Below are 26,425 nucleotides of genomic sequence, written 5' to 3' on the forward strand. Positions count from 1 at the left end.
TGAGCTAGTACAGCCATGAGTCTTGGGAATGATGCAACACGTTTTTCACCTCTGGATTTGGGGATCTTCTGCCATTTTTCCTTGCAGATCCTCTCCAGTTCCATCAGCTTGGATGGTGGACGTTAGTGAACAGCCATTTTCAGGTCTCTCCAGAGATGCTCAATTGGGTTTAGGTCAGGGCTCTGGCTGGACCAGTGAAGAATGGTCAAAGTTGTTCTGAAGCCACTCCTTTGTTAGTTTAGCTGTGTACTGTGTCATTGTCTTGTTGGAAGGTGAACCTTCGGCCAAGTCTGAGATCCAGAGCACTCTGGAAGAGGTTTTCATCCATGATATCTCTGTACTTGGCCACATTCATGTTTCATTCAATTGCATCCAGTCGTCCTGTCCCTGCAGCTGAAAAACACCCCCATAGCATGATGCTGCCACCACCATGTTTCACTGTTGGGATTGTATTGGGCAGGTGATGAGCAGTGCCTGGTTTTCGCCACACATACCGCTTAGAATTATCACTAAAAAGTTCTATCTTCATCTCTTCAGACCAGAGAATCTTATTTTCTCATAGTCTGGGAGTCCTTTATGTATTTTTTAGCAAATTCTATGCGGGCTTTCATATGCATCTCTGGAGCTCAGCCACAGTGATCTTGGGGTTCTTCTTTACCTCTCTCACCAAGGCTCTTCTCCCATGATTGCTCAGTTTGGCTGGACGGCCAGGTCTAGGAAGACTTCTGGTGGTCCCAAACTTCTTCCATGTAAGGATTATGGAGGCCACTGTGCTCTTATGATCCTTGAGTACTGCAGAAATTCTTTTGTCACCTTGGCCAGATCTGTGCCTTGCCACAATTATGTCTCTGAGCTCCTCGGTCAGTTCCTTTTGACCTCATGATTCTCATTTGGTCTGACATGCACTGTGAGCTGTGAGGTCTTATATAGACAGGTGTGCGCCTTTACAAAACAAGTCATATCAGTTTAATTAAACATTGTTGTTCTCCAATGAAGGAGTAGAACCATCTCAACGAGGATCACAAGGAAATGGACAGCATGTGACTTAAATATGAGTGTCTGAGCAAAGGGTCTGAATACTTATGACCATGTGATATTTCAGTTTTTCTTTTTTAATTAATTTGCAAAAATTTCTACTTTCCTTTTTTTCAGTCAAGATGGGGTGCAGAGTGTATAGTAATGAGAAAAAAAGAATGTTTTTGAATTTACCAAATGGCTGCAATAAAACAAAGAGTGAAAAATTTAAAGGGGTCTGAATGCTTTCCGTACCCACTGTACCATCATGGCTGGGGTGCGGACTCTGACTGCAACCACTTCTGTATCACATGCAGCAAACAGAACATTTGGGAGCAAGGGGGTTTATCACCGTAATATTCCCAGTGGTGGACACTGAGCTTGGACAGACCTAGTCAGCCCTGAGCGTGCCAGTATCTCAGTTTTTATTTTGGCATATTCTCGGGCATCTTGTAAGGCCAGGTCATAATAAGCCTTCTGGGTCTCGCAAGTTAGATATGGGGCCAGCACCTCCACCCACGGCTCCAGCGGCAGCTTTTCCCTCTCTGCTACCCTTTCAAACACAGTCAAAAATTTTTTCATATCATCCGTCGGGGTAATTTTCTGCATAGCTCGTGCTGTCGCCTTCCGGACGTATGTGTCGCCACCTGCACTTGGGGTAGGGACTGCAGGCTTTCCTCGAACTGCCTCTGTGAGCAATTCAATCTGCTGCTGGCGCTGTTGCAGCATCTGTTGTATATAGAATAGATAACACAGGATCCCCCATTCACAATAGGTGATGTCACAGCTCACCTCCTCCTCCTGTACAATGACTCATAACACCTCTATATACAATAGATAAGACAGGATCCACCATTCACAATATATGATGTCACAGCTCACCTCCCCCTCCTGACAATGACTGATAACACCTCTATTTACAATAGATAACACAGTATCCACAATTCACAATAGGTGATGTCACAGCTCACATTCTCCTCCTGTACAATGACTGATAACACCTCTATATACAGTAGATAACACAGGATCCACCATTCACAATAGGTGATGTCACAGCTCACCTCCTCCTCCTGTACAATGACTGATAACACCTCTACATGCAGTAGATAGCACAGTATCCACCATTCACAATAGGTGATGTCACAGCACACCTCCTCCTAAAAATGCATAATGCATAAAAACCTGATTAGAGAATAGTTCTGTTTTTGATGACTTATGTCCTTTTAAGAATCACTGGACAAAGCTGTAACTGTATTATGCCTTGCACGGCGTCATTTCTGCCCCTCAGTCCCTGCTCTCTCTGTAGTACAGTGAGTCCGTTTTTCCTGACTAAGGCTATGTTTCCATGGTCAGTTAATGCTGCGGATTGGATGCTCCGTCTCCGCAAGATAAATATCACCGTCCTTTGTACAGGATGCGGTGATTCCTGATTCCGCATGGTTCAATGAACACATGCGGAATCACCGCGCGTACAAAAGCCGGCAGCGCTGCCAATCCTGACCGTGGAGACTCACCCTCAGGCGTCACAGAACTGTGATGACCTATGGAAATATGCAGTTCCGCTGCGGCAGAGATCACATGCATTTTGTTTGTTACTCCCCTAGATGGGATTTTACTTTACTTTGAAAAAGTTTATCAACTTTTTCCAAATATATTACTGACTTTCCCTGGACTACTGTACAGGATAATATTAATGTAAATGAAGCAGAATGGACTATCAAAAAGCGCTGTCGAAAACACGGTGCTCAGTGCACAGTATCTAAGCTCCTGTGCTATAAAATTCACTGGATGCAAAATATCGGGTAGACGACTAATTCATCGTATTAGAAAAGACGTCAACCAAGTAGCCAAGGTCAAGTATGGTAACAGTTCAGCATATTAATAGAGTTTGTATTGTTTCTATTTACTGTATTATTTTAAAAAATTAATTATATATGTATGTATATCTGTATCCTATCTGTCTATGTATCCCTCCATCTATCTATACATTAACATCAATCTAAAGAGCTCCATTTCCCTTCTTGCACACATATAATAACATATTAGTGGCTTCCAGTAGCCACCACTAGGGGGAGCTTATGAGCTACTGAATACAAAGCCAATGTGAATCTATCTGCAGTGAGCTCCCCCTAGTGGTGGCTACCAGGAGACACAATTTGTTTTATTGACAGCAATGACTTAATGGTAACAGATCTCTGGAAAATCCCAGGAAGGAAAGTCATAAAGTCCTGCTCCAGATAAGACACCTAGAAGCCGGGTTAGATTCCAAGAGACATCCAGGGATCCACTCACAGCAGCAGATTCTTCATCACATCCTTCAGTAGAGGAATAATTAACCCATTCACTCCCCAGAGCTCGCAGTCTTGGTTCTGTCCAAGCTGTCCAGCTCCAGTCCTCTTCTTCACAGCTATCATTCTTTCTCTATAACACGCCCCTAGTGGTCAGAAATAGGTAATGCAGCTGTCTTATAAATACATGTATCATTGTATATGGGGTCCGATTGATCGGATTTATTTGTCTTCATGGTCCAGGTTTTCTTGTGTAGATTTGAGGATACATTACAAGCATTTGTGAGTAACACATTAGGAAATTTTCAAGTGAGTCAAGTCATTGATTACCTACTGGACTGAAAAGTCCATATATGTAGTTTATTAATACAGTCTATATGTCTATATCCATAAAGACAGAATCGAGTCACCAGGTAAGATTCCAAAACTCTCCTAAGAAGGGCAAACATTGTATGGGGGTCCCATGCCAGCTCTCCAGTGCCTGCATCCTCTATATAAACTGCCCTACATCTATCAATATCCCATACTATGGACATTGGGGTAAATGAGCTAATGGCCATTATGTCTTCTCCTTGTATCCATCTCCTAGCAGACAGGATGTCTACGGCATTGGCATCTTGCTTGACCTTAGTTTAAGGTCTTTTCTATGTTATTTCCAACTTTTGCTTTTTTGCTATCGCACAGTCCCAGGTGCCTTCATCACACCCTGTACAAGATGAATGTCCCTTATAGGTGGCATATATATGTGCCTGGTACCAGCTATTGCCCTGCCTTCGATTTCCTTGTCACAGCAGGTGCATTGCCTCATAGTCATAGAGGCCCTCTCTGTAGTCCACCCTATGGGGTATAGACAAGCTGCCCAGATGCCATCCCGCCCATTGCACTGGCAGATGTGCTCCAGGGTCCCCAGCCCAGTCCCTGTGTGCCCTTTGTCTGATCTGCCCCTTGTTTGCTGCCAGTGGGTGTACAGCAGGGGGGGGCACAATGTGTCATTTTACTTCTCAAACCTCTTTCCACATTTTTCTTTCTTGCAAATATGGATGACTTTTCTCCCCCCTGATCTCCAGTTGAAGTGAAAGTCAAGCCCTGGTCCTCTGCCCCCCTGATGCCTGGCACCTGTGTGCCCAGCTGCTCCTTGCTGGACCTGGATGCTCCTCCATCCCTGCAGGCTTTTAGTCCAAGATAAGGGTGTAGAAGAGAAGAGAGCAGCAGCAATCAGCAGAGCTCCTCAGTCCCAGAAAGCAGGGGCAGCCTATTGCTACTCAGCAACCTATTGCATTGTGCCAGCCACCCCCACCCTCCTCCAGCACCCTCACACTGGGACTGATCGCAAGAGATCTATCTGCAGCACAATCCTGCCTTCCAACTACTGTGTGATCGCTTCGCTTCCCTGCTGGATTACAGCCATTCTGCCAGATTAAATTCATTTTTTGACATATATCAGATCTTTCCACCAAGCCATCTCCACTTCCCCAGCCTGCCTCCCCTTGTCTAGAAGTGTCACCTTGCCCTGTGGTCATGGGGTGCAGAATCTCAGTGTCATCCAGGCTGGTGAGAGCTCTCCAGGTCTTGTAAAGTGGATGCCAGAGTTGGATTTATGTTCCTGGAGGAATAGTCACCCGAGCAGGAGAACACAAGCAAGTTTCATCCGGGGAGGATGCAGGCTGTCCACTGTCTCTCCGCGCTGCTGCTCCACTCCACGCTGCACCTGGTAAGTTTATGCCCCACTCTACCCATCCTCATAGCATAGCCCTGGAGGGCAGGGGGGATGCCAGGGGAGCAGGCTGCCAGGATGCCCTTGGTACCTTCATTGGGAACTTAGAGGTCATCTGCTGGGGGGGGGTTACATCATAGAGGTGCAGCTGGGGAACTGCAAGTACCAGCACAAAGGGGAGTGAACTACCAACATCACAGCTGGTGAACTACTAACCCCAGCATCAGCTGCTTGGCAAAACCTGGTGAACGACCAGAATGAATAGCAGGTGCTTTGCAAGAGCTGGTGAACTACCAGCCCCAGCATCAAGGGGCTTTTCCAAGAGCAGGTGAACTACTAGTCCCAGCACGAAGAGCTTTGCAAGAACTGGTGAACTACTAGTCCCAGCATCAGCTGCTTTGCAAAACCTGATGAGCTACCAGATTGAATAGCAGGTGCTTTGCAAGAGCTGGTGAACTACTAGCCCCAGCATCAAGGGATTTTGCAAGAGCTGGTGAACTACTAGTCCCAGCATGAAGAGCTTTGCAAGAACTGGTGAACTACTAGTCCCAGCATCAGCTGCTTTGCAAAACCTGGTGAGCTACCAAATTGAATAGAAGGTGCTTTGCAAGAGCTGGTGAACTACCAGCCCCAGCATCAAGGGATTTTGCAAGAGCTGGTGAATTATTAGTCCCAGCATAAAGAGCTTTGAAACAGCTGTAGAACCACTAGTCTCATATTTATTTATTTATTTTTTTACAAGATGTGGGGAACTACTAGTCCCAGCATAATGAGCTTTGCAGGAACTGGTAAAATACTAGTGCCAGCATCAGCTGCTTTGCAAAACCTGGTGACCCACCAGTTTTCAACATTAGTTGCTTTGCAACAGCTGGTGAACTACTGGTCCCAGCATCAAGGACTTTGCAAGATCTGATGAACTACTAGCCCCAGCATCAAGGGCTTTGAATGAGCTGATGGACTACTAGCCCCAGCATTAACTGCTTTGCAAAACCTGGTGAACTACCAGTTTCAATATCAGGTGCTTTTGCAAGAGCTGGTGAACTACTAGCCTCAGCATTTCCTTCTTTGCAAAACCTGGTGAACTACCAGTTTCAACAGATGCTTTGCAAGAGTTGGTGAACTACTATGCCCAGCAATCAATCAAGGGCTTTGAAACGGCTGTAGAACTACTAGTCTCAGAAAGTGGGTTTTTGTAAGAGCTGGTGAACTACCAATCCCAACATTAGATGTTTTTTAGGAGCTGGTAAACTATCATCAGAAGCAGCTACCGATCCAGGAGTTCTAGACTCAGGGTCTTTCAAGGTGCTGGTGAACTACAAGTTCCAGAATCTAAAGCTTTTTAGGCAGTCTCTTAAATCTGAGCGCCACATTGGACAGTTTTGCGACATAATGGGAGCTACAAGTCCCAGCCTATGCGGCATTTCGACTGAACTACTAGTTGCACGTGTGGTGAACTACAACTCCCAGCATCAGTGGCTTTGAAGCAGCAGATCGACCAGTCCAGAAGGTCTAGGATCGGAAGACTCCATGCTAAGTTTTTTCCAGGAACCATCCAGGTATCTAGAGCTCGAAATTATAGTGGTGGACTACAAGCTGCAGCAAGTCCTGACCCCAGTGCCTAGTTATTGATTGCAAAAGCTTGAGATTCCAGGAGTTTCTGCATAAGTTTTAGAAAAGCAACGACATCACTAGGAGCCACAGGTGGGAGTGTGGGATGTGGTGGGATATTAGTATTGTGTTATGTGAGGTTCTACAGCAAGGAGGTAACCAGTGAGCCTAGAGGAGGGTTCAGGCATGTGCAGGGGGTGGGGGGTTGCACTTGTGAAAACTCTTATTAGGGTCCATTGATAGAAAATATCCAATACCAACCAATGACCAGGCATCACACAGGCAGTGGAATTTACACCACACTTGAAAATGAAGAATATATATATATATATATATATATATATAAGTTGCCAGGTCTATTTTTGCAAGAAATAAAAAGTAAAATAAAAGTAAAAAAATACAATTTCTGTGATTCCTACTTTGTACCACCAGAGGGCCCTGCTCATCACACTCAGCGACACTTGGCACTTGAGCTTGGCAGGTGAAGTCTGAGGCATCAGACACAGCTGTTTGCGCCTTTTTCCCCCTCCTCCTTCTCCTTCTCCTTTACTTTTTTTTTTTCTTGATTAAGATTCATGAACTTCACTTTAGAAGCCCCTGCCATGAATGGATAGGAAATCCGGAGTCTTATAGATGCAGAGTAATAAAAAAAAGAGACTTGACCGAACAGCTGGAGGGGCCAGGGTGAACCTGCGACTTTTTGCACTGAAGATGCAGTTTTGGGTCCTTTTTTTTTTGAGCTGAAAAAAATTTGTGCCTCCAAAAAAAAATAAAAAAAGTGACTGAAATGGCTGCTGTGAGCTGAGGGCGGGGTGTTGGGGTGTTTGTTGGCACTTAAACTATTTTCTTCCCTCGTTATAAGAACTGAGCGCATGAATTCCGCTGTGATTGTGATCTGGAGCGTTCCGCGCGCAGATGATGCCGATTCAATTACCGCTCAGTTACCGACTTCATTACCTGAACGCCTTTTCACAGGGGGGTTTACGGCAATTGTGGAATAGGAGACAATTTTCCAATTTCAACTCAAAGACATTGCAGCTTGTGAGCAATAAAAAAACAACAAGAATCAAAAAAAACAAAAATCCTACAGTTAAATGCCAGAACCCAATGGGATCAACTCAACCTAGGTCTTCCCTTCAATCGCTGCCAATTTTGGATCTACCCCTTTAAATCCCCCCATCTCCTGTAGGGGCTGCTGCCCTCCTCAGCCTAAAGCCCTGTCCATACAATAGGGGGCCCTACAGCGCCGCCATGTGGTTATGGCTCTTTACTGTAAATATTTGACATTGTTATTAATGCAGGAGACAATGTGGAGCTCTAGGGGCACAATGCGACTTTCCTGCGGCAGCAGAGCTCCTGGGGGAAGGTGGGGAGCTGCTGTCCCTGGTGCTGATCCCCCACAGTGAGTGGAGGGGCTGCTGCTATCATCTCACAGGATCGAAGGCGACACCTGGGATCTCATGAAAGACAAACACTCCATCAGCCTGCTCAGAGACCAAAGTAACCGGAACGATCGGTGCGATCGCCGCACATCCGAGGAAGAGGAGGAGGGGGGAAGCAGACACTGAGGCCAAGACACTATGGAAGGACAGAGCCAAGGACATTGGGAAACTGCAGCAAAGCACAACACACACACACACACATACATATACACACATATACATAGACACACACACACACTAACACAACCCACACCACACACACATACATATACACACACACACACATACATAGACATACACATATATACACACACACACACACACACACACACACACACTAACACAACCCACACCACACACACATACATATACACACACACACACATACATAGACATACACATATATACACACACACACACACACATACATATACACACACACACACACTAACACAACCCACACCACACACACATACATATACACACACACACACACTAACACAACCCACACCACACACACTAACACAACCCACACCACACACACATACATAGACATACACATATATACACACACACACACACACATACATATACACATACACACACTAACACAACCCACACCACACACACACATACATACACACACACTAACACAACCCACACCACACACACATACATATACACACACACACACTAACACAACCCACACCACACACACACATACATATACACATACTAACACAACCCACACCACACACACACATACATATACACACACACACACTAACACAACCCACACCACACACACACATACATATACACATACACACACTAACACAACCCACACCACACATACATATACACATACACACACACTAACACAACCCACACCACACACATATACACACACACACACTAACACAACCCACACCACACATACATATACACATACACACACACTAACACAACCCACACACACATACATATACACACACACACTAACACAACCCACACTACACACACACATACATATACACATACTAACACAACCCACACCACACACACACATACATATACACACACACACACTAACACAACCCACACCACACACACATACATATACACACACACACTCTAACACAACCCACACCACACACACATACATACACACACACTAACACAACCCACACCACACACACACATACATATACACATACACACACTAACACAACCCACACCACACATACATATACACATACACACACACACTAACACAACCCACATCACACACACATACATATACACATACACACACACTAACACAACCCACACCACACACACATACATATACACACACACACTAACACAACCCACACCACACACATATACACACACACACACTAACACAACCCACACCACACACACATACATATACACACACACACTCTAACACAACCCACACCACACACACACATACATATACACACACACACTAACACAACCCACACCACACACACATACATACACACACTAACACAACCCACACCACACACACATACATATACACACACACTAACACAACCCACATCACACACACATACATATACACACATACATATACACACACACACACACTAACACAACCCACACCACATATACACACACACACACTAACCCACACCACACACATACATATACACACACACACACTAACACAACCCACACCACACACACACATACATAGACATACACATATATACACACACACACACCACACACTAACACAACACACATACATATATATATATACACACACCACACACACACACTTACACCCCTAACACACATACACACACACATATATACATACACATATATACATACACACATCTATACACCTACAGACTCAGACACTGTGCAATACACACATTAATTTATAGATGCATACACAGGAATTTACAAACATCTCCATACACACACATATATACACATAAACATATATGTACATATAAACACACACATACACCGGCACAAAGACACTTCAGAGGGCAGACAGAGGCCCAGACTGAGGAAATGCACATTACACACATTCTCATCCTTATAGATCATTGCCTCCATAGACACACATGGAAATATCTCTATGTGCATGTAGGACACAGATAAACACCATCACAAGCACAGACAGACACATATATATATATATGCAGGTGCATCCATGGGAGCTCATACCTACCTGCACATATACTGGGGCTTAAATTACACACACACACATATATATTTATGTACACATACACAGACATATACACACTCACACATGTATCCTTTTCCCCCCTTTCTCCCGGCACTGTGCTCTTCCAGCAGGACAGGCCTCTGCTCCAGGGGTTTCATATCCTCTTCATATTAATAAGTGAAGTCTCCCAGTGTGAACAGATCTCTTCTGGACTCTGCGGATTTTTTCCTGTGAGATTTGGAAGCTAAATGATAGGAAAGTGAAGACTACAAGTGATATCATTCATATTATTATATCACCACACACAACACGTCATAGAATGCACCGAGATGTTAGTATAAGGGTCCGTTCACACATTAATCACTGCAGAATACAAGATGTGGCGGGTTTTGCGTTAATTCTCTCTATTATCTTTCTTTCTTTCTTTCTTTCTTTCGTTCTGTGGTTAATAAGTTGAACAATATTCATGAACTTTAGTGTTTTAGTAGAAGCGGTTCTCACGTTCCCCTGGCGCAGTGTGCACGGTGCCCGAGTCCTGCCTTTGCGCTGCGGTCGCCTCCTGAATTGCCGGCTGCGGCAGCTCTGCGCGTTATGTGATGACAGGCTGCAGATTATAGGTGTGAACAGCTCCGGACTTCCACCTCCATTATTCCTGCTCTCTCTCTTCATTTCTGGAAAGGTCAGGCCGGTAATAAAAGCGCCGGATTTAGTCTTTTACTGGAAGGAACATTATCATCTGGGAGAAAAAGAAAGAAAGAAAGAAAGAAAGAAAGAAAGAAAGAAAGAAAGAAAGAAACTCCTTCTCTCTGGACCTGGAAGACGTTTTAAGGGGGAAAGTGGAAAAAGAAATGTAAAGCTGAGAGAATGAACTTTAATTTATCATATAGGGGAGAAAAAGGGGAGATTAACCCTTTACTTCTACACCTGTGCGGGAAAAGAGAGACGAGGAATGTAATAAAGGGGAGACTGGGCAGGGGCTATATAATGCATCATATCTATCTATCTATCTATCTATCTATCTATTATAAATTATCTATCAATTATCTATTATCTATTTATCTATTATCAATCTATTATCTATCTATCTATCTATATATTATTTATCTATTATCTATCTATCTATATATATATATTATTTATCTATTATCTATCTATTATCTATCTACTATCTATCTTATTATCTATCTATCTATCTATCTATCTATCTATATATTATCTATCTATCTATCTATATATTATTTATCGATTATCTATCTATTATCTATCTATCATCTATCAATCTATCTATTATCTATTTATCTATTATCTATCTACTATCTATCTATTATCTATGCATCTATCTATTATTTTTCTATTATCTATTATCTATGCATCTATGTATCTATCTATTATCTATCTATCATCGATTTATTAACTATCTATTACCTATTTATCATCTATCTATCATGATTGAGAAAGCTAACTTAATATAATATATTTTCACTTTATGACAGACAAGATAGGAAAATGAATGTGCAGACATGTATTTTACACTCTGTGATTATGTCCATAGAAAAGCTGATCATTAATGGAGTATATGCTTTGTATCACATATCTATACTAGTATAGCAGATCGCCCTGAGGGTGCACATACTTTGCACTATATATATATATCAGTAAATCTGATCATATAGGATGGGGCATATACCCCATATATTTTACCCTCCCAGTATACTCTCATAGTATAGATATTATACTAGTAAAGATGATTATATATGCTAGGGCATATACCTTACCCTCCATATCTATAGTATACAGCTGTCCATATAGGATGGGGATATACTTTACCCTCCATATCTATAGTATACAGCTGACCATATAGGATGGGGAGATACTTTACCCTCCATATCTATAGTATACAGCTGTCCATATAGGACGGGGAGATACTTTACCCTCCATATCTATAGTATACAGCTGTCCATATAGGATGGGGAGATACTTTACCCTCCATATCTATAGTATACAGCTGTCCATATAGGACGGGGAGATACTTTACCCTCCATATCTATAGTATACAGCTGTCCATATAGGATGGGGAGATACTTTACCCTCCATATCTATAGTATACAGCTGTCCATATAGGACGGGGAGATACTTTACCCTCCATATCTATAGTATACAGCTGTCCATATAGGACGGGGATATACTTTACCCTCCATATCTATAGTATACAGCTGTCCATATAGGATGGGGAGATACTTTACCATCCATATCTATAGTATACAGCTGTCCATATAGGACGGGGAGATACTTTACCCTCCATATCTATAGTATACAGCTGTCCATATAGGATGGGGAGATACTTTACCCTCCATATCTATAGTATACAGCTGTCCATATAGGACGGGGAGATACTTTACCCTCCATATCTATAGTATACAGCTGTCCATATAAGATGGGGATATACTTTACCCTCCATATCTATAGTATACAGCTGACCATATAGGATGGGGATATACTTTACCCTCCATATCTATAGTATACAGCTGACCATATAGGATGGGGATATACTTTACCCTCCATATCTATAGTATACAGCTGTCCATATAGGACGGGGAGATACTTTACCCTCCATATCTATAGTATACAGCTGTCCATATAGGACGGGGAGATACTTTACCCTCCATATCTATAGTATACAGCTGACCATATAGGATGGGCATATACCTTACCCTCCATATCTATAGTATACAGCTGTCCATATAGGATGGGGATATACTTTACCCTCCATATCTATAGTATACAGCTGTCCATATAGGATGGGGATATACTTTACGCTCCATATCTATAGTATACAGCTGTCCATATAGGACGGGGAGATACTTTACCCTCCATATCTATAGTATACAGCTGACCATATAGGATGGGCATATACCTTACCCTCCATATCTATAGTATACAGCTGTCCATATAGGATGGGGATATACTTTACCCTCCATATCTATAGTATACAGCTGTCCATATAGGACGGGGAGATACTTTACCCTCCATATCTATAGTATACAGCTGTCCATATAGGACGGGGAGATACTTTACCCTCCATATCTATAGTATACAGCTGTCCATATAGGATGGGGATATACTTTACCCTCCATATCTATAGTATACAGCTGACCATATAGGATGGGGATATACTTTACCCTCCATATCTATAGTATACAGCTGACCATATAGGATGGGGATATACTTTACCCTCCATATCTATAGTATACAGCTGTCCATATAGGACGGGGAGATACTTTACCCTCCATATCTATAGTATACAGCTGTCCATATAGGATGGGGATATACTTTACCCTCCATATCTATAGTATACAGCTGACCATATAGGATGGGGATATACTTTACCCTCCATATCTATAGTATACAGCTGACCATATAGGATGGGGAGATACTTTACCCTCCATGTATATAGTTTACAGCTGACCATATAGGATGGGGATATACTTTACCGTCCATATCTATAGTATACAGCTGACCATATAGGATGGGGAGATACTTTACCCTCCATGTATATAGTTTACAGCTGACCATATAGGATGGGGATATACTTTACCCTCCATATCTATAGTATACAGCTGACCATATAGGATGGGGAGATACTTTACCCTCCATATCTATAGTATACAGCTGACCATATAGGATGGGGAGATACTTTACCCTCCATATCTATAGTATACAGCTGACCATATAGGATGGGGAGATACTTTACACTTCATATCTATAGTATACAGCTGACCATATAGGATGGGGAGATACTTTACACTTCATATCTATAGTATACAGTTGACCATATAGGATGGGGATATACATAGAATCATAGAATCGTAGAGTTGGAAGGGACCTCCTGGGCCATCTGGTCCAACCCCCTGCTCAAAGCAGGATTCGCTAAATCATCCCAGTCATATCCATATCTATAGTATAAACCTGTCCATATAGGATGGGGATATACTTTACCTTCCTTATCTATAGTATACAGCTGACCATATAGGATGTGGATATACTTTACCCTCCATATCTATAGTATACAGCTGACCATATAGGATGGGGATATACTTTACCCTCCATATCTATAGTATACAGCTGACCATATAGGATGGGGATATACTTTACCCTCCATATCTATAGTATACAGCTGACCATATAGGATGGGGATATACTTTACCCTCCATGTATATAGTTTACAGCTGACCATATAGGATGGAGAGATACTTTACCCTCCATATCTATAGTATACAGCTGTCCATATAGGATGGGGAGATACTTTACCCTCCATATCTATAGTATACAGCTGACCATATAGGATGGAGAGATACTTTACCCTCCATATCTATAGTATACAGCTGACCATATAGGATGGGGAGATACTTTACCCTCCATATATATAGTATACAGCTGACCATATAGGATGGGGAGATACTTTACCCTCCATATCTATAGTATACAGCTGACCATATAGGATGGGGAGATACTTTACCCACCATATCTATAGTATACAGCTGACCATATAGGATGGGGAGATACTTTACCCTCCATATCTATAGTATACAGCTGACCATATAGGATGGAGAGATACTTTACCCTCCATATCTATAGTATACAGCTGACCATATAGGATGGGGAGATACTTTACCCTCCATATATATAGTATACAGCTGACCATATAGGATGGGGAGATACTTTACCCTCCATATCTATAGTATACAGCTGACCATATAGGATGGGGAGATACTTTACCCTCCATATCTATAGTATACAGCTGACCATATAGGATGGGGAGATACTTTACCCTTCATATCTATAGTATACAGCTGACCATATAGGATGGGGATATACTTTACCCTCCATATCTATAGTATACAGTTGACCATATAGGATGGGGATATACATAGAATCATAGAATCGTAGAGTTGGAAGGGACCTCCTGGGCCATCTGGTCCAACCCCCTGCTCAAAGCAGGATTCGCTAAATCATCCCAGTCATATCCATATCTATAGTATAAACCTGTCCATATAGGATGGGGATATACTTTACCTTCCTTATCTATAGTATACAGCTGACCATATAGGATGTGGATATACTTTACCCTCCATATCTATAGTATACAGCTGACCATATAGGATGGGGATATACTTTACCCTCCATATCTATAGTATACAGCTGACCATATAGGATGGGGATATACTTTACCCTCCATATCTATAGTATACAGCTGTCCATATAGGATGGGGATATACTTTACCCTCCATATCTATAGTATACAGCTGTCCATATAGGATGGGGATATACTTTACCCTCCATATTTATAGTATACAGCTGACCATATAGGATGGGGATATACTTTACCCTCCATATCTATAGTATACAGCTGACCATATAGGATGGGGAGATACTTTACCCTCCATATTTATAGTATACAGCTGAACATATAGGATGGGGATATACTTTACCCTCCATATCTATAGTATACAGCTGACCATATAGGATGGGGAGATACTTTACCCTCCATATCTATAGTATACAGCTGTCCATATAGGATGGGCATATACTTTACCCTCCATATCTGTAGTATACAGCTGTCCATATAGGATGGGCATATACTTTACCCTCCATATCTATAGTATACAGCTGTCCATATAGGATGGGGATATACTTTACCCTCCATATCTATAGTATACAGCTGTCCATATAGGATGGGCATATACTTTACCCTCCATATCTATAGTATACAGCTGTCCATATAGGATGGGGATATACTTTACCCTCCATATCTATAGTATACAGCTGTCCATATAGGATGGGGATATACTTTACCCTCCATATCTATAGTATACAGCTGTCCATATAGGATGGGGATATACTTTACCCTCCATATCTATAGTATACAGCTGTCCATATAGGATGGGGAGATACTTTACCCTCCATATCTATGGTATACAGCTGACCATATAGGATGGGGAGATACTTTACCCTCCATATCTGTAGTATACAGCTGTCCATATAGGATGGGGATATACTTTACCCTCCATATCTATAGTATACAGCTGTCCATATAGGATGGGGATATACTTTACCCTCCATATCTATAGTATACAGCTGTCCATATAGGATGGGCATATACTTTACCCTCCATATCTGTAGTATACAGCTGTCCATATAGGATGGGCATATACTTTACCCTCCATATCTATAGTATACAGCTGTCCATATAGGATGGGCATATACTTTACCCTCCATATCTATAGTATACAGCTGTCCATATAGGATGGGCATATACTTTACCCTCCATATCTATAGTATACAGCTGACCATATAGGATGGGGATATACTTTACCCTCCATATCTATAGTATACAGCTGACCATATAGGATGGGGATATACTTTACCCTCCATATCTATAGTATACAGCTGTCCATATAGGATGGGGATATACTTTACCCTCCATATCTATAGTATACAGCTGACCATATAGGATGGGGATATACTTTACCCTCCATATCTATAGTATACAGCTGTCCATATAGGATGGGGATATACTTTACCCTCCATATCTATAGTATACAGCTGTCCATATAGGATGGGGATATACTTTACCCTCCATATCTATAGTATACAGCTGTCCATATAGGATGGGCATATACTTTACCCTCCATATCTATAGTATACAGCTGACCATATAGGATGGGGATATACTTTACCCTCCATATCTATAGTATACAGCTGACCATATAGGATGGGGATATACTTTACCCTCCATATCTATAGTATACAGCTGTCCATATAGGATGGGGATATACTTTACCCTCCATATCTATAGTATACAGCTGTCCATATAGGATGGGCATATACTTTACCCTCCATATCTATAGTATACAGCTGTCCATATAGGATGGGGATATACTTTACCCTCCATATCTATAGTATACAGCTGTCCATATAGGATGGGGATATACTTTACCCTCCATATCTATAGTATACAGCTGTCCATATAGGATGGGGATATACTTTACCCTCCATATCTATAGTATACAGCTGTCCATATAGGATGGGGAGATACTTTACCCTCCATATCTATGGTATACAGCTGACCATATAGGATGGGGAGATACTTTACCCTCCATATCTGTAGTATACAGCTGTCCATATAGGATGGGGATATACTTTACCCTCCATATCTATAGTATACAGCTGTCCATATAGGATGGGGATATACTTTACCCTCCATATCTATAGTATACAGCTGTCCATATAGGATGGGCATATACTTTACCCTCCATATCTGTAGTATACAGCTGTCCATATAGGATGGGCATATACTTTACCCTCCATATCTATAGTATACAGCTGTACATATAGGATGGGCATATACTTTACCCTCCATATCTATAGTATACAGCTGTCCATATAGGATGGGCATATACTTTACCCTCCATATCTATAGTATACAGCTGACCATATAGGATGGGGATATACTTTACCCTCCATATCTATAGTATACAGCTGACCATATAGGATGGGGATATACTTTACCCTCCATATCTATAGTATACAGCTGTCCATATAGGATGGGGATATACTTTACCCTCCATATCTATAGTATACAGCTGACCATATAGGATGGGGATATACTTTACCCTCCATATCTATAGTATACAGCTGACCATATAGGATGGGGATATACTTTACCCTCCATATCTATAGTATACAGCTGACCATATAGGATGGGGAGATACTTTACCCTCCATATCTATAGTATACAGCTGTCCATATAGGATGGGCATATACTTTACCCTCCATATCTGTAGTATACAGCTGTCCATATAGGATGGGCATATACTTTACCCTCCATATCTATAGTATACAGCTGTCCATATAGGATGGGGATATACTTTACCCTCCATATCTATAGTATACAGCTGTCCATATAGGATGGGCATATACTTTACCCTCCATATCTATAGTATACAGCTGTCCATATAGGATGGGGATATACTTTACCCTCCATATCTATAGTATACAGCTGTCCATATAGGATGGGGATATACTTTACCCTCCATATCTATAGTATACAGCTGTCCATATAGGATGGGGATATACTTTACCCTCCATATCTATAGTATACAGCTGTCCATATAGGATGGGGATATACTTTACCCTCCATATCTATAGTATACAGCTATCCATATAGGATGGGGAGATACTTTACCCTCCATATCTATGGTATACAGCTGACCATATAGGATGGGGAGATACTTTACCCTCCATATCTGTAGTATACAGCTGTCCATATAGGATGGGGATATACTTTACCCTCCATATCTATAGTATACAGCTGTCCATATAGGATGGGGATATACTTTACCCTCCATATCTATAGTATACAGCTGTCCATATAGGATGGGCATATACTTTACCCTCCATATCTGTAGTATACAGCTGTCCATATAGGATGGGCATATACTTTACCCTCCATATCTATAGTATACAGCTGTCCATATAGGATGGGCATATACTTTACCCTCCATATCTATAGTATACAGCTGTCCATATAGGATGGGCATATACTTTACCCTCCATATCTATAGTATACAGCTGTCCATATAGGATGGGGATATACTTTACCCTCCATATCTATAGTATACAGCTGTCCATATAGGATGGGGATATACTTTACCCTCCATATCTATAGTATACAGCTGACCATATAGGATGGGGATATACTTTACCCTCCATATCTATAGTATACAGCTGTCCATATAGGATGGGGATATACTTTACCCTCCATATCTATAGTATACAGCTGTCCATATAGGATGGGGAGATACTTTACCCTCCATATCTATGGTATACAGCTGACCATATAGGATGGGGAGATACTTTACCCTCCATATCTATAGTATACAGCTGTCCATATAGGATGGGGATATACTTTCCTATACATTGCTATGCTAGTAACGCTGATAATATAGGTGAAGCTAAAGTAACACTGATGGACCTATATACTTTGCAGTGCTACATCCATAGCAGTGTAACTTATGGCAATGCTTTCTGCGCTGTATATCTGTATGATACATTCTGGCCATGTCTGTGCCTGTAATACAGAGTCTGCAATACTCATTTAACCATATAGAGTCCGTATTAGAGGCCCCGGCCATTTTCTCCTATCTATACCGTACCTCCTCCTCTGATCTGCACCGGCCTGGTGGTTACATTTTCTTTTGTGATTTATCAGTTTAGTTCTCAGCCCCCTATGAGTCTTCCTATAACTCGTCCTCCCTGATATTTTGTTAAATGGGACCATTGCAGAGAAGAGATTGACGTGTGGATGACCCTTCTATAAGGAATGTGACAGTATAGAGTCATGATGGTGAGGAGGGGGTTCCTCCTCCAAGGCCTGGCAAGCACTTCATCAAGGATAAAAAGCCTTTGCTGCTGCCGCTAGGATGTCACTCAATTTATTGTGAAAGTCGAATGAATTACGTTTAATGAAAGTGGTCCCCTGATGAATATTACCAGCAATTTCCCAAGCTGGCTCTGTCACATTGATATGAAGAAATGCCAGCTTGTAACTAATCTGCCACCCTCCACCCCATACTCAATTACTATGTTCTTGAGGAGCAATTTATATTGGTTTGATAGATGCAGAATATCTGCTTTATGGAGAGATTCAAATGTAACCTATCTCTAGAAGAAGTAGACCTTGGTCTACAGAAAGCTTTCAAATGTTCATCATGATGATCAACCCCGATCAAGATGTGGAGTCATCACATAGTTTAGAAACTTGGGAAGTATTTGTAAGGGTTAACTCTTTACTGGAAACCTAAGGGAACCTGCTTGGCCTGACCAAAAGAGAGTCAATTAAAGGGTTATCTTATCTAGTCTACAGGAGGAACTAGACCCATAGTCTGCATAAGAAACTAGACTCATAGTCTACAGAAGGAGCCAGACCCATAGTCTAAAGGAGCAACCAGACCCATAGTCTAAAGAAGGAACCAGACCCATAGTCTTCAAGAGGAGCCAAACCCTTAGTCTACAGGAGGAACTACAGTTATGCTCAAAAGTTTACATACCCCGATAGATTGTTTGCTTTCTTGGCCTTTTTTCAGAGAATATGAATGATTATACCAAAACTTTTTCTCCACTCATGGTTAGTGGTTGGGTGAAGCCATTTATTGTTAAACTACTGTGTTTTCTATTTTTAAATCATAATGACAACCCAAAACATCCAAATGACCCTGATCAAAAGTTTACATATCCCATTTCTTAATACCATATATTACCCCCTCTAACATCAATGACAGCTTGAAGTCTTTTGTGGTAGTTGTGGATGAGGTTGTTTATTTTCTCAGATGGTAAAGCTGCCCACTCTTCTTGGCAAAAAGCCTGTAGTTCCTGTAAATTCCTGGGCTGTCTAGCAGGAACTGCGCGCTTGAGATTTCCCCATAGTGGCTCAATGATATTGAGGTCAGGAGACTGAGATGGTCACTCCAGAACCTTCACTTTGTTCTGCTGTAGCCAATGACGAGTTGACTTGGCCTTGTGTTTTGGATCGTTGTCATGTTGGAATGTCCAAGTATGTCCCATGCGCACCTTCTGGGCTGATGATTGCAAATTTGCCTCCAGTATTTGCTGATAACGTGCTGCATTCATCTTTCCTTCAACTTTGACCAATGTTCCTGTGCCTTTGTAGCTCACACATCCCCAAAACATCAGTGATCCACCTCCGTGCTTTACAGTAGGAATGGTGTTCCTTTCATCATAAGCCTTGTTGATCTCTCTCTATATGTAACATTTATGATTGTAACCAAAAAGATCAATTTTGGTCTTATTACTCCAAATTACCTTGTTCCAGAAGTTTTGAGGCTTGTCACTGTGCTGTTTTGTGTATTTTAGTCGAGATACTTTGTGGCATTTGCACAGTAATGGCTTTCTTCTGGCGGCTCGACCAAGCAGCCCATTTTTCTTCAAGTGCCTCCTTATTGTGCATCTTGAAACAGCCACACCGCTATTTTTCAGAGAGTCCAGTATTTCAGCTGATGTTATTTGTGGGATTTTCTTTGCATCCCGAACAATTTTCCTGGCAGTTGTTGGCAAAATTTTTGTTGGTCTACCTGACCATGGATTTGTTTTTACAGAGCTCCTGATTTTCCATTTGTTAATCACAGTTTGAACGCTGCTGACTGGCATGATCAATTCCTTGGATATCTTTTTGTATCACTTTCCTGTTTTATACAGTTCAACTACCTTTTCCCATAGATACAATTCTTTTGCTTTCCCCATGACTCACAATCCAGAAATGTCAGTGGCTGGATGAAAGATGCAAGAGTCTGTCTGGATCCCAGAAACTCACTCAGCTTTTATGCACACACACTGATTACAAGCAAACAGGTCACAGGTGGGATGTTACCTTTAGTAGCCATTTGGGTCAACTTCTGTGCATGTCATCAGGCCAAAATCAACAGAGTAAGTGAACTTTTAATCAGCGTTATTTGGATGTTTTAGGTGTCATTATGATTTAGAAAGAGAAAACACGGTAGTTTGACAATAAATGGCTTCACCCAACCACTAACCATGAGTGGAGAAAAAGTTTTGGTGTTATCATTCTTATTCTCTGAAAAAAGGCCAAGAAAGCAAAAATTCTGTCGGGGTATGTAAACTTTTGAGCACAATTGTAGATCCATAGTCTACAGAAAAAGCTAGACCCATATTTTACAGAGTGAACCAGGCCCATGTTTTACAGAAGGAATTAGACCCATATTCTACTGTAGGACCTAGACCCATATTCTACAGAAGAAACCATACCCATATTCTACAGAAGGAACTAGACCCATAGTCTACAGGAGGAGCTAAACTCATTGTCTACAGGAGGAACTAGTTCCATAGTCTACAGAAAAAGCTAGACCTATATTCTACAGAATGAACCAGACCGATGTTTTACAGAAGGAACAAGACCCATATTCTACAATAGGACCTAGACCCGTATTTTACAAAAGAAACCATACCCATATTCTACAGAAGGATCTAGACCCATAGTCTACAATAGGACCTAGACCCGTATTTTACAAAATAAACCATACCCATATTCTACAGAAGGATCTAGACCCATAGTCTACAGACTAAACTAGACTTACAGAAGGAACTAGACAGTCTACAGAAGGACCTAGACTCATAGTCTACAGACTAAACTAGACCTATAGTCTGCAGAAGGAACTAGACAGTCTACAGAAGGATCTAGACCCATAGTCTACAGACTAAACTAGACTTATAGTCTGCAGAAGGAACTAGACAGTCTACAGAAGGACCTAGACCCATAGTCTACAGAAAGAACCATACACATATTCTACAGACGGAACTAGACCCATAGTCTACAGAAGAAACTAGATCCATGTTCTACAGAAAGAGCTCTTAAATGTCCATATTCTTTTTACTATAGGCTGTTATTTACTTTTTCTTATCAATTTGATGGCTTTTCTCTCCATTGGATACCCCTTACTTATTAATTCGAAGACTGGTTTTGTAGACCCATAGCCTCAAAAAGGTCACCAGGAATGCAAATTTCCTTGACTTTTTTTTTTGCACATCCCAAGACTCTTGTCAAAATAAAACTTTAAGAGTTTTTTTTCAGTCTTTTTTGAGGGTCTAGTTTTTAAATCCTATTTTCCAAAGGCAGAACAAGTAGACCCATAGTCTCAAGGTGGTCTTCAGACTACAAAATCTGTTTAACCGATGCACAAAGCATGACTATTAGGGAACCCTGACAATCCAAAGAAATGTCAAGTCTACTCAGAAAGGTCACCATATGTACGGTAGCTTACTACCACGAGGGGAATTTTATTTTTTAATTTATTTTTTTTTGCCTCAACTGAAAGCAATTTATTTTTTTTTAATTCAAGGGTCAGTTGATCCATAGTCTCAAGAAGGTCAACAGACTTATACATTTCCATGATTTATGTAAAATTCCTATCAATAGACTTATATTTGTTGGCCTATTTTTTTGGGGGGGTCGGTGCAGTTTCTACTGCAAATATTTTATTTCTCATTTCAAGGGTCAAGAGGTCCATATTTTTAGGAAGGAGACTGATCCTGCACATTTGCATGCCTCTATAGTATGGAGATCTGGGCTGGTCACATTCCTGGTGGCGCTGCTGCGGTTGTATTTGTTTGCTGATTTGATGTTTTTTGGTGGATGACGGCTGGATTTGGAGCTCGGATGGAGCAGGGATTATACAGAGAATTGACCATGTTATGGGGCTGTCTGGGTCTATTTATTTTACTCACAATAACATAAAATTGCTGCTTCGGAGGAAAAAATGGTGTTTCCTTAGAAACCATCTGCGCTTTCGGGTCCTGAATCTTTCTAATTCCCAGCGCCACTGAGGCAGAAAAAGACGCCCGGTGATGGTTAACAGATAAATGATCTGAGACCGCAGGACCAGAGCACAAATGACTAAATGGATTAGGGTCACCGGAATCTACATAAGTGAAAGACGCTTATTGACACCGGCCGGTCCCGGGGATCTCATTTTGTCACTTCTGTTTATGCATCTGTTTCTTTCTTTTTTATTGTTTTTTTTATCAAGGATAGAAATAGTTAGAGGATTTAAAAAAGTAATGTTAAACGAGCAAAGCAATGAAAAGACGTAACGCAAAGGAGGGTGTTCCAAAATGTTGCCGTGCGCCAGGTGCAAGAAAAGTGTAGGACTGTGCAATGTAAAAATATAGATTAGCAGAGCTGAGTATATATATATCTGACTGATCCTGTCTATTATCTAACGTCTGCGGCCCATTGTTGACACTCCAGAATTTGAATATACGTGTAATATTTATTGAGTGTGATGTAGATTATAATATGTAATTAATACATAGGCAGACGCATGGCTGACTCTGTCATTCATCACCAGCAATTATCAAAATATATTTTCCTTTGTAGATTTTCAAATTCTGTAAAGATGTATGTTTTATGTTGCAGTGTATATATATATATATAGTCTGCCCAAATCCCTCCAATATCCTCTCCGCAGTGTGTGACCGCTCAGTGCAAATCTCTGCATATACTCAAGAGCATGTCTGTAATGTCTCATCTGTGTATACCGTCTACCAGCGATATCTATCTATCTATCATCTATCTATCTATCTATCTATCTATCTATCTATCTATTATCTATCTATCTATTATCTATTATCTTTCAATCTGTTATCTACCTATTATCTATCTATCTATCTTCTACCTATTATCTATCTATCAATCTGTTATCTACCTATTATTTATTTATCTATCTATCTATCTATTATCTATCAATCTGTTATCTACCTATCTATTATCTATCTTCTATTTATTATCTATTTATCTATCTTTTATCTATATCTATCTATCTAGCAATCTGTTATCTATCTATCTATTATCTATCTATCTATCTATCATCCATCTATTATCTATCTATCTATCATCTATCAATCTGTTATCTATCTATCTATCTTCTATCTATATATCTATCTATTATCTATCTATTATCTATCAATATATCATTTATCTATCCATCATCTATCTATCTATCTATCTATCTATCTATCGTCTACTATCTCTCTATCTGTCCATCTCTCTATTATCTATCTATCGTCTACTATCTATCTATTATCTATCTATCTTTCTATATATCTATCTATCATCTATCTATTATCTATCAATCTATCATCTATCTATCTATCATCTATTATCTATCTATCTATCTATCTATCGTCTACTATCTATCTATCCATCTCTCTATTATCTATCTCTATTATCTATTATCATCTATATATAGATATATGCTATATGCTGTGAGATGTAGCAGAGGTAAGTTCGCACATCATGCAGTTGCCATATACCTGCAGGAGAACCCTCTGCCCTGTCTGCACTCAGCCCAATCCTGCAGTTCCAGGTCTCTTGGCCTCTGCTCCTTCTCTCTACATTACAGCCGCTGTCCTGTTGTTCCAGTGCAATCTCTGCCTCCTCTGTAGGGTCACTGGGGGGTCTCACCTGGTGGTCCAGCCTCTCTGCACCATGGAGAGCCCCCCAGTAGGCCGGAGCCGCTGCCTGAGATCAGGGCCCTCACTGGGGGCCAGCAATCCTTCTACAATCCTCTCCCATCGATCCTTAACTTGTATCAATTCTTGAGAAGAGAGAGACCTATTCCTCAGGGGACAGATGAGCCTCGTTCCCTTTGATTATAACAATCTTAGATAACGAGAACATTCCTTACAGGACATTACGAGGACTTGGATTCTGTATCGCCCCCCTGTCACTTCCTTCGGGGCCTTATATGAATTTGCTATCTCCCAGAACAAAGGGTTAAGTCTTATTGAGTTCCATTTGTAAGACACAGTTCTTTTCTGCGCCTCCTGCCTTTGTAGCTCTACCGGGTAGGCTTGTCACAAGGCGCAGGGAGGGCGCCTCACCAAATCTCTGATAAATGAGACATTTTTTGCAGCAAATGTGCAGAAATCTTTATTGATTTTCCTTTTCCTCTTTCTCGGTCCGGTACTTGCCTCCTTGTTTAAGTTCTTCTCTCCTCCTTAAGTCATAAGAATGGAATGAACTCCATTTAATTTTGATAAATGGCCTCAGATGCTCGGTATTGATTGGCGGCTGTTGGAGGAAACCACCGCTAAGCAGGCTTTCCTAGTCATTAATACTGACACTTCACCCCTCTGGTAATGTAGCAAGAGTCTTTTAATAGACAGGGAAAAATCTGATTGAATCGGTCGTTTACTATCGGAAAAGTTCTATGGAAGCTCCAGAAATATTTAAAGGGGTTTGCTCTGCTTAGAAAACACAATTTCCAAATATTTTATTGGGCTTCGAGAGTTGGTAGATGAGGATCCCTATTTATTGCTCCTCTGGAGGACTCCTCATTCCATTGATTTCAATAGCACCTGGGTAATTCTTCTTGTGTCCTTCGGGGGCAGTCTAGTATTATAGAACACTTGCTGTTGGATTTGCTCAAAGTATATGGTTGATTTTTGGAACTCCTACTTGCATGAGATAGTGTGATTCAAGAATTTTTACCGAACCTGTTTAAAAATAAATAAAAGGTTTTTTATAAAAAAGCAA

The 26,425-nt window shown here is 41.1% G+C and overlaps 1 protein-coding gene and 1 long non-coding RNA gene across 3 annotated transcripts in view; both read left to right on the plus strand.

The window, feature by feature from the left end:
• The first annotated feature begins 4,256 nt into the window (after positions 1-4,256).
• The window catches only part of NXPH1 (neurexophilin 1), a 450,587-nt gene continuing 428,418 nt past the window's right edge, over positions 4,257-26,425 (plus strand). For both annotated transcript variants that reach the window (XR_012233472.1, XM_073582101.1), the window contains exon 1: positions 4,257-5,013. Coding sequence is in view for 1 of the 2 variants with exons in the window: in XM_073582101.1 (XP_073438202.1) it covers positions 4,960-5,013 (54 nt within the window). In the remaining variant the exon portion in view is untranslated. The remainder of the gene's footprint in view (positions 5,014-26,425) is intronic.
• LOC141095791 (uncharacterized) lies at positions 5,020-7,908 on the plus strand. The gene is made up of 2 exons (XR_012233473.1): positions 5,020-6,572; positions 7,196-7,908. It is a non-coding gene; the product is annotated as an uncharacterized lncRNA (long non-coding RNA).

This window comes from Dendrobates tinctorius, unplaced genomic scaffold, assembly GCF_039654945.1.
Source record: "Dendrobates tinctorius isolate UK_male_01 unplaced genomic scaffold, ASM3965494v1 ptg000070l, whole genome shotgun sequence".
Taxonomy (NCBI): domain Eukaryota; kingdom Metazoa; phylum Chordata; class Amphibia; order Anura; family Dendrobatidae; genus Dendrobates; species Dendrobates tinctorius.